At 36.7% G+C, this 9,796-nt stretch overlaps 1 protein-coding gene across 2 annotated transcripts; it reads left to right on the top strand.

The window, feature by feature from the left end:
* Positions 1-3,383: 3,383 nt before the first annotated feature.
* On the top strand, positions 3,384-5,549 carry dnajc19 (DnaJ (Hsp40) homolog, subfamily C, member 19). Of its 2 annotated transcripts, none has more exons than XM_064338941.1 (6): positions 3,384-3,540; positions 4,068-4,119; positions 4,554-4,627; positions 4,756-4,835; positions 4,921-4,991; positions 5,374-5,549. In XM_064338941.1, the coding sequence occupies exons 1-6, from the start codon at positions 3,538-3,540 to the stop codon at positions 5,442-5,444; spliced, it is 351 nt and encodes a 116-aa protein (XP_064195011.1). In that variant the 5' UTR covers positions 3,384-3,537; the 3' UTR covers positions 5,445-5,549. The 2 variants fall into 2 exon arrangements, with proteins under 2 accessions (XP_064195011.1, XP_064195012.1); XM_064338942.1 differs by lacking the exon at positions 3,384-3,540 and adding an exon at positions 3,810-3,893.
* Positions 5,550-9,796: the final 4,247 nt, after the last annotated feature.

Raw genomic sequence — 9,796 nt, 5'->3', positions numbered from 1 at the left:
AAAAAGAATCAATCTGCTTATCTAATCATGAAGAATCTCAGAACACAATGATCATTTTAAAATATGAAGAGGATAAATTCATACTAGATCATCAATCCTACTCTTTAAGATGCTTTAAAAATATGGACCCTGGCCTAATATTTAGCTAATGTTTGAACTAAGAAATCTTAAAATGACTACAAAGGTAAATCTGTGAATCGCTCCAACTACATTGTATGGGGTTATTATGGTATGTATTAAGCATCAGCGGCAGTACGAGAAATCAGTTGCATTGCAATATCGAATCATATCAGTCTATGATATGTCCATCAGTTCCTATGTGTGGATTGAATGGGTTGAGTTCAATGTAGACCATTACCGGGGTCTGGGCTGTTGGGTCCATGTCCTTCATGTCGTGAAGGACCTGAGGTAATGGCCGATAAATATTTTAGTCGCATTGCATATCTCCTCTCATAGTTTGGGACAAATAAAAATATTCTCTCCCGTTAAAACAGCCTCTTTGAGTCTGAGCGAAACACTTCTGAAACTCCTTTGCTGTAGAGTTATCGTTGTCCGCCTTATTAATATAGGATATTCTTCTCTACTCCCTGGGGCATTTGTATGAATAAGCAGATATCAAACAACCCCAATAAAGTTCCAGACTTGTAAAATAAAGTTCAGGTACTTCACTGGCACAATAATTTTTTGAAACAGACAATATAATTTCCTCAAGATTTCATTTGCAGATGTGTTGCATCCTCAAATTTAATTATCTTAATCTAGACATTATTGTAGATTTTTTTATTATATGTTTGTATTTATGCATTTCCCAGAAGGAATCACCTTTCGTACTTTCGGACACAAGCAATTACCATAATGAAATGTAAATACCGTTATATGCCCTGGAGGAAGTAGGATAATGTGATATATCCCTTCCTTCCATTCTAATGCAGGTTCCTCTCGCTCTCTCTGCAGCTGAAAGTGAATGCTTCGAGGCTCTACTGCATATTTTAATTGGAAGCACTGCCTGTGCTATCACTTAGCGCATCTACCGCTCCGTGCTCTCATGAGACAATAATCCCCATTTCTAATTTCTCTATTATATTTATGTCAGAATATTTCATTTTAGACAAAAGGCTACCCTGGTTGAATATTGCAGCTCAGAGGGGCCAGAATATTTCGCTTTAAATGCTTGACATTTCAGACTCTTCAAAAAAAAAGAGGAAGAGACAAATGATATTTGTTCTTTCATTAATCAATAAAGTAGAGTTCTGCTGGACAAAGGAATTAAATTGGTGGATTGGTTTCATGAATCCAATAGAAAATGTGGCTTCCTTTAGGTTTTTGTGAGTAGGCATTGCACATTCACACTGTTACAAATTATGGAGGTAATTTAATGCTAATTTCATGTTAGCCTAGCTGTCTAAGCTCATAAAATCAATGAATGGATGAGCAAATAAATTATCTTTTGCATATAAGTTGTTTATCATTTTCTTTTTAAATAAGGTTGCTTATGAGTTTGCTTTGTAAGCAACTTATATCTGATATCAAAGCACTAACATAAAACAATTTGGGAATCGGGTATTATGTGATTTAACATTATTTCATACTGAAATTATTACTAATTATTTCTAATAATTAAACTTGTCAGTTTAATTGTGCAATTTACAACTCCAATGCTTCTGATGAGCCCAGAATATCAGGTGTTGTTGTGTGTTGAAATAAATGTGGCATCGATCTCACTTGGCTTTCAGTAATTTTCTTTGTTGTATCCAGTGTTTGAAGGAAAGAGGCATTATTGAATATGCCTTGGAGGAACAATGCCAAAAATGTCTATGAAACTGAAAGCTTTTGTCTTGCCATTTTGTAAATAGGTGCTTCTTGGGCATCAACCCAGAAAGAGTCTCAAAATAAAAGAAGAGGGCAGGCTTCACCCAGAGAGTTTCCCCTTTTCTGAGATTTTGAGTGAATGTCAGTGTAGACATACTCTTCTGACTGGACTGTATACTGTGTTTACATTGGAGGTTGTACAGCTGCATTGTTGTTTATTTGCTCCCTCTCCACCTTAGCTGATATGTGGTGAATGTTCTGGTGCAAAATGGCTGCTGTGCTTCACCAAGGTAGGTGGTGGTTGATGTGAGTTCCCCCCTTCACTGTATAGCACATTGAGCATCCAAAAAAGTGCTATATAAATGCAATGTTTTAGTCATTCTTCCGAGACTTTTAAATTAAAAAGTCTTTTTTAAATGTTTTTAAATTGTTGAAAATCTTTGTTGAAGGTTCTAAATGTAAATATAAAAGTGCAATACACAGCATTTAAAAAATATTAACAGTTTTTTTATGATAAATTACTGGCTACTGAGTTTCATTACTTTTACAATTGATATGTGTAAATACGGTGTGATTGCTGTAATTTAAAAATGCCCGATTACTGTAATTCTAGAGCAGCATACAGCAATGTCAAAGTAATTCATGGTCTTGTTTACTCTAAATCACAGTATATAGTGAATTACTCTCAAAAGGTTAACAGTAAACAGGTTAACAGTAACAGTAATTTACTGTGAAGCTTACAGTAACTAGTAGTCAGTAAGTTACTGTAAATTTACAGCCAATTATTTTACAGAGCAGCCAGAGCTGTGATTCTGTATGATGTCTGTTAAAGGAGAGCAGTCAGACCACCCTCCATTTGTTTTTTTCCCCCCACTTTATTCAGGAGGAGGAAAGCAGACAGGGTCACCAAAAGAGATGGGGTCACAGTACTGAGGATGTCATAGCAGGGAAGTGAACATCCAGCCAAACAGGTGGATTGGTATATGGGTTTGAATGTTGTCTGCCACACTTGTCACCCCAGTACTGCATGATTTATGGACACAACTCAGGCAGTTTAAATGTTATTGAGGCACAAGACAATCTGCCCCACTCTCCAAGGCCATAATTATAATAAAACCTATATTTTATTGAATGCTGCAGGTCAACTGAAATGCATTGTTTCCATATTTTTCCTACTGGCAGACAACATTGTATGTTAGCAAAAGGTGTCAATAACTAGGATCTTTCGATCTTGCATTGCAGCCGTGGCAGGTTTGTCTTTCAAATGTGTATACAGTGTTCTGAATAGTTTCGCACAGCTGCTGTTATGTGAAGTCAGGCCTTAACATGGAAAAGAGCACCTGACCCTTACTTTCAAACCATACAGAGGCAATTTTATAAAAGTAAATATTTCTGCTCTTATATGTTTAAAACAAGTTGACTAAGGTACAACCTCTTTTGTTTGAGTCTACTCATGCATATGTATACAAATATTTTATTTTTATCACAATAAGCGTGTATTATCTTTTTTGTTTGTAGACGTCTACATCTTGTACTCACCATCTTTGCTGCCGTAGCGTATGTCGCTGCGACGTTAAGAGTCCCTTTCCGGCATTCAAAATACTCGTGACCTTACAATATTGTACTTTGAAAACATGGGAACTTAGATGGTGTTTTGATCATTGTAAGGTGTGGGTGACATAAAGTTATGCTTGCACATATTGTGAAGAAAATAACCGCACACAAAATATGGTAAGGGTTTATTTTCATTTCAAAGCTATTGCTGATGAACACATATAGGTATCTTTTTGGAGCGAAAACAGTCGTAACGTTTTCTGTCGCTAGCTAAATGTTATCTAGCTAGCTACAGATGTGGAGGCATGAAACATGGCTTTTCGTCTTTATTTTAGTTAGCTTCACGTCAGTTTCCCTGTAACCACCCAGCCAGAAAACTTGTCCAGGGTTCAATGATGCTGCACAGCCCACTTAACTGTTCTTATGTAGTTCATTGGTACAGCCAGATATCGTGGTTTGCCCGGCGGTAGCTAGCTAGCCAGCTAACTGCTTGGCAATCAAACTAGGAAGAATAGACTACCTCAAGTCAAGTGAGTATTTGTAATGTTATCGATTACAAGTCGCAACAGCAATACTTTACTTGCACATATCGAAGTGGCGATTAACCGTATACTGCAGGGCTACATTACTAGTTAAACATTTGTCCCATCTGATTAGCTGTAAGGTAACTGTCTGTCTGAGGAGTTATTTTGTTATCTTTCCAGGCCAGTACATTGGTTGCCGTTGGACTGACAATAGCTGCTGCAGGATTTGCAGGTTTGTTGTTTGGACTACATTTAAACGCACTAACACTTCATGGTAAAACTTGCTTGAGAGCACGTCAGTCTCAAATAGTACTGCAAGTAGGATTACCTCTTAAATATCAATCTGTGACACAGCAATATACATCTGTATCTATGCATATCTAACTTGTTGTTAACTGAATACGCATTCTGTTAAACCACTTTATGCCTTTGCCAACACATTTCAAGTATTTTGGTATACGCTTTCCATTGGTACACTTTGGGCATCATCCCTGACAACTCTAGCAGAAGATACAAAAGATTTGTATACACTGAAGAAGCACATATTTAACTTGGAACTTGGAAAGTAAAGACTATCCATCTATGTGTGAAATTTCAGAAAGTAGCTGACTGTCTGTGGACACCACTGACCGGGGTTTTTTTTTGGTTTTTTTTTCATTGGTGTAGGTCGTTATGCTGTACAGGCAATGAAAGTCATGGAACCACAAGTGAAGCAGGCCCTGCAGAATCTTCCCAAATCTGTAAGTAGCACAGTCAATTATTTACATGGATAAACAGACTACTAATATGGAATTGTAGTGCTTCAATCAATTTAAACCGTATTTTAAAATGAAATGTTACTGAAATGTTAATTTTGTTCTCCGTACAGGCATTTGGTGCTGGGTACTACAGAGGTGGATTTGACCCAAAAATGACCAAAAGAGAAGCTTCGTTAATTTTAGGAGTCAGGTATGGAAGTCTGTTAGTCAACTGAAAAGTATGGTTTTGATTTATTAATTATTGATGAGCTTAACTTTTGATTTTTTCCTTCCAGCCCCACTGCTAACAAAGCCAAAATAAGAGAAGCGCATAGGAAAATAATGGTATTGAATCACCCGGACAGAGGTACAGTCATTTTCGATTGAAATACCTCTGAATTTTCATCTGGTTAAAGTGGAAGAAACCTACACTACAAGGGACATGCAATAAACATAAAATGCTATTATTGAAAATATTTTCATTGCAACATTTTTTTCACCCAAATCACTTTAAAAAATGTTAATACTCTCAGACAGATATGGGGAAATTAAACCACCCTGTAATTACTTCATAAGACGTTTACTGATGTCCTCTTCTTAAATAAATCAGTCATGACAATCTCTATTTTGCAATGTTAGAGCAGTTAGCCATTTTACTTATATCAAGGCTTATTAACCACTTGATATACCAAAGAATGTAGAATTGAATGCAAATTGGCTCATTGATTTTCTTCCACCCCATTTTGCAGGAGGATCGCCGTACCTTGCCGCGAAAATAAACGAAGCGAAAGATCTGTTGGATGGGCAAGCTAAGAAATAGATCTCATTCATTGCACTTCAAATTGTCCAGCGAAGCCTCTTCAATGATCAGCACATCTGTCATCCTTCTAATAACAAAAATAAATTGGTGTTTGTAAATACTTAATCTCTTTGGTTGTTATGTGTTGTCTTCCTTGTTCAGCCTGTTAATTAGTTTCTTCATGCCGCTTTTTTTGAGTGGGGTGTGCTTGAGGATAGAGGAAATTTGGGTACAGAATCTTTTGCAGCTGTTTATTAATAATGAGCATGAGTGGCACATATTGCTGCTGAGTTATACATATGCAGTAAAGACATGTACTTACAAGATAAATTTGAAAGAATTTTGTGGTACTGTGCTGTGGTTGGTTTTTTAAAATCTACATTGGGTATAATCTATAGCCCATGTGTACAGAAATGTACTAAATTGCTGGATAGTATGAAATACTGTCAATATTTGTGTAAAAGACATCCCTGGAAACACTAAACAAAATACAAATATTTGTTTCCTTGAGAAGCATTCACAAATCAAATTGTGGTTTAGCTTGAGTGAACCACAGAGCAATGGACAGGCATGGCATTTCTGAATGAGAATAACCCAAATTTCTGCAGCAATGCAGGCTGTGAAGCTTCACTTCTCAGTTTTACTGCAGAGAAGGTCACTCCCCTGTTAGGGTAAACACAGCAGTATGACTTTGTAGAAAATTTAACTCAGTGGTTTTAATAGACTAAAGTTAAAAAAGATTATTCTGATCTCATGAATAGCATTTTAGTCCTTTTTAGGCCTGAATTGTAGAGGCTCCTGTTGTGTCTTGTATAGCATCCAAAGGAACGGTTAAAAACAAAATCTCTTGCCATCCAGTCTCCTCTGTGTTTGTTTTCCTCTAGTCTTTAGGCCATTCATAGGTATAATTGAAAATTAGCTGCCGAGCCATTTTGAGAGTCATTTGTCTGGCTGCATTTTATAGTACTGACACTTCAGACCTAGCTACAATGAGATGATAGGTTCTGAATGGCCTGATCCATAGAGAGAAATCCTGCTGCAGTGGTGAGGTTTTTTTAAGCTTTGTTGATAATTGTAGCCTCTTTTTCTGTCCAACTTTGGGTGTGGTGAAATGGCCTGTTTGCTTTGTGCAGTGGAGTTGGCGAGGCTGCCCTAGCTATTATCAGAGATGCTCTTGATATTGTCAAAAGCAGGGAATAGATTTTTTTTTCTTCCTTGACAGAAAAAAGTAATTTTCTGTGTGTCCATTAGTTTTTCATTAAAGTAAGATTAAACTGCCCTGCCAATCACATTCCCATTCAGATGATTAAAGGGTGGCATTTTACAGGGGCCAAAACTAATTGCTACAGCAGTCAAAATGACAGAGAGCAAAGACCAGCATGTTTTTACATTAGATAATATGACTCGTAATTAGATTCAAGCTAATTCTGCTGGTTCTGTTCCATTAATGAGACGGGACTCTCCTCTTTGTGGGTACAGCATACAGCTCCAAAGGGTGTCATTTTGTCATGCTGAGAGTATTTTTAATGAAATTACCAAGTAACATGCCAGGACTCACTGATCCATCTCACACACTGAAGTATTAACCAGTGAGAAGAAAGAGGCTTTGATTATGTGAGATTATTGATTGAGTAGATGACACTTTCCAGAAAATGTCCCCTCATAAGGCCTTCATAAGGTGTTCATAGTACTTTCATGAAAATTATTTCCTCAATTTAAGCATGTATAATCAAATTCTATAAAATAATAGAACAATAATATACTATATAACCAATGCTATCATGTTTGTTGTTCAAGTCACATACATAAATAGCCATTTGGTAGTTAAGGTATTTAATATAAGTGCATAAATCCTTGGAAAATCAAAACACTAATGTTACTGCTGCTTACTGTTCAGTTGGTTCATATCCGATTATCTCCCTCACAAAGGGTGAACTCTGTTTGTAACCAATAAAAAAGGACTGTATATACCACTATACCATGTACTGTGTGTGTGTTTTTTTTTTCTTTTTTTGGGGCAAATAGGATTAAGTGACAATATAGCATGAAATCTCTGGATCCAGCCCAGTCTAATATGATATAGCCCCTTTAGAAAAGGTTACTCTGCTGAAAGACAGTCCACAGGAACAAGGGACAGAAGACTCCAAAATGCCACACGTATTCAAATAGTAGAAAATTTAAATTATTGTTATTATTTAAAATAGTGGCTCCAGTTTATATCTAGAAATGTGTTTAAAGGTTAGTCAAACAATAAACTTGTGGAATAAACCAACAAGTCAAAACAACTCTGATTTAAGATTAAATTTGTTAACTATACAAATGCAATATAGCGACTGGAAACAAAAATAGAAATTGTGCACTCACAAAAATAAGCTTATTACTTTTAATTAACTATAAATGAAAAAAGGCATCCAGTTGACATCAGCAAAGGAAGAGGGAGCTGAGGAAGACAACAGTTAGCCAGACCTTGCTAGAGAATCACTCCTCCAACTACTGTGTGACAGGAATAAAAGAAAGAAGTAGAAAGCAATGTAGTACTAAAGAACCACCACAAAAACAAAATAAAGTATTCATTCCCTGTTCCAAAAAAACAACTTTAAAACTAGAACTCTAAACTAAAGCTGAACCTGATCCACAGCAATCACAAACCAATCAACAGGGATTTAATTGCATTTTAAATTGCATCTCACAGATATTACTCTCTTATTTGTAACAACTCAGGCATTCAAACTTAATATCCAAAGGGAATAGTGGCCATGTCGTGCAGCAAAGCCATGCTGAAGCTCTGGTGTTCTGGTGTTTTCTCCGTTAGGTAATTGACTTTCCAGCGAGAAGCAACCAAGCACATCCTATATTTGCCTATGTGTCTTTTAGTTGTCCAAGGATTTCCCTTTGATGACCTTAGGAGAGAGAAAAAATTAGTTGATCCTTCTGATTGGATCAACTAAAGCAGGCCTCTTTGAAACAAGGCAATGTTTTTTTGACCATGAACATAACCTGTGCCAGAACATACTGTCCCTACTGTATGTTGTAGTTTAAAAATAGACGAATAAATAGTTCACTCGCATCCAATAAATGTAATTCTTAGAATCAAAAAGCTCCTTCTTGTGACAACATATTTATATGTGCCTAATTTTATTGTTAGGGAATCCACAGAGCAGGGCTACTGAACTCCAGGTCCTACGGGCTACAATAACTGTATGTATTTGCTCTAACTATGCCCTACACCACCTGATTTCACTAATGAGCTTACTTCCTGAAACAAGGAGGTGAAGTAATTAGCAAAATCAAGTGGTGTAGTGCAGAGTGGGAGCAAATGCCTGCGGTCACTGTGGCCCACAGGCCCTGGAGTTGAGTAGTGTTGAACTTGAGATAGAGCAAGTGTGGGCAAAGAGGGCCATATCTGTTTCAGGATTTCATGTCAACTTCTTCTCAATTATTTAAATAGCTCAATCATTTAGTAATTGATATTTTTGCTAAATTTCATGATATGGTCATAAATATTAGCTGAATACTGTTCCCGTGTCCAAACATCAAACATCTCATTGTGGTCTATTATACGTGTAAATCAGCATAACTGTATTCAGATAATCAGTTCACTTGTCCAATGTAATTGGTGACAACGAAAGGCTGCACTGCCCTTCAGAAATGGAATTGCACCCCTTGCATATAACAAAGGAGTCAAACTCCAGTTCTTGATGATGCACTGTCTGCAGGTTTATACCTAGTTTCTTTATTTCCAGTCAGTAAATTATGTTCTGAAACACGGAAAAACCCAACTGCATGAACAGCTTAATGGAGTCCGATACCCCAGCCATATGATTGTAATGTTGATGACGACCTGTGTCTTATTGGATAAAGAGGGCATGTGTGTACATGGATGCTCAAATCTGGCCTTCAAATTTAAATATGGTCCTGGATTTCTTTTCTCCCAGGAATTTGAGCTGAACAATTAGTGTGACTGTCTTCACACCTGACTTACAGATAAAGAGAGGGTGGAAATCCAGCAGTTCTCTGCCCTCGAGTGCTGTGATTTGAGTAACAGGGCATTAGTAGTTCCATAATTCTGTGCTTGAACAGATTTTAACATAATTCATGTTTGACTCATTGCATTTACTTAGCCTTCAAACCGTTTATTTTCCACAAATAGTTTTGTTTTAGTGACTGTATGTGCGCAGACTCAGCTTTTAGAATGCTGATATCAGCAGATATAGGTGTATCAATAAATCAATCCAAATATAACTTATTTCAAAAGAACCATCTGCCACAGTACAATGCAGAAAAACGAAAGCAGGATCTGAGACCTGGTTTGTCTGATTAAAATTCCATACATTAATGGGAGAATACATTCTTTGACTAATATCTGTTTCTGT

This window comes from Anguilla rostrata, chromosome 6 (assembly GCF_018555375.3).
Source record: "Anguilla rostrata isolate EN2019 chromosome 6, ASM1855537v3, whole genome shotgun sequence".
Taxonomy (NCBI): domain Eukaryota; kingdom Metazoa; phylum Chordata; class Actinopteri; order Anguilliformes; family Anguillidae; genus Anguilla; species Anguilla rostrata.
The sequence above is the reverse complement of the archived record's forward strand: the minus strand, read 5'-3'. Positions and strand labels throughout refer to the sequence as shown.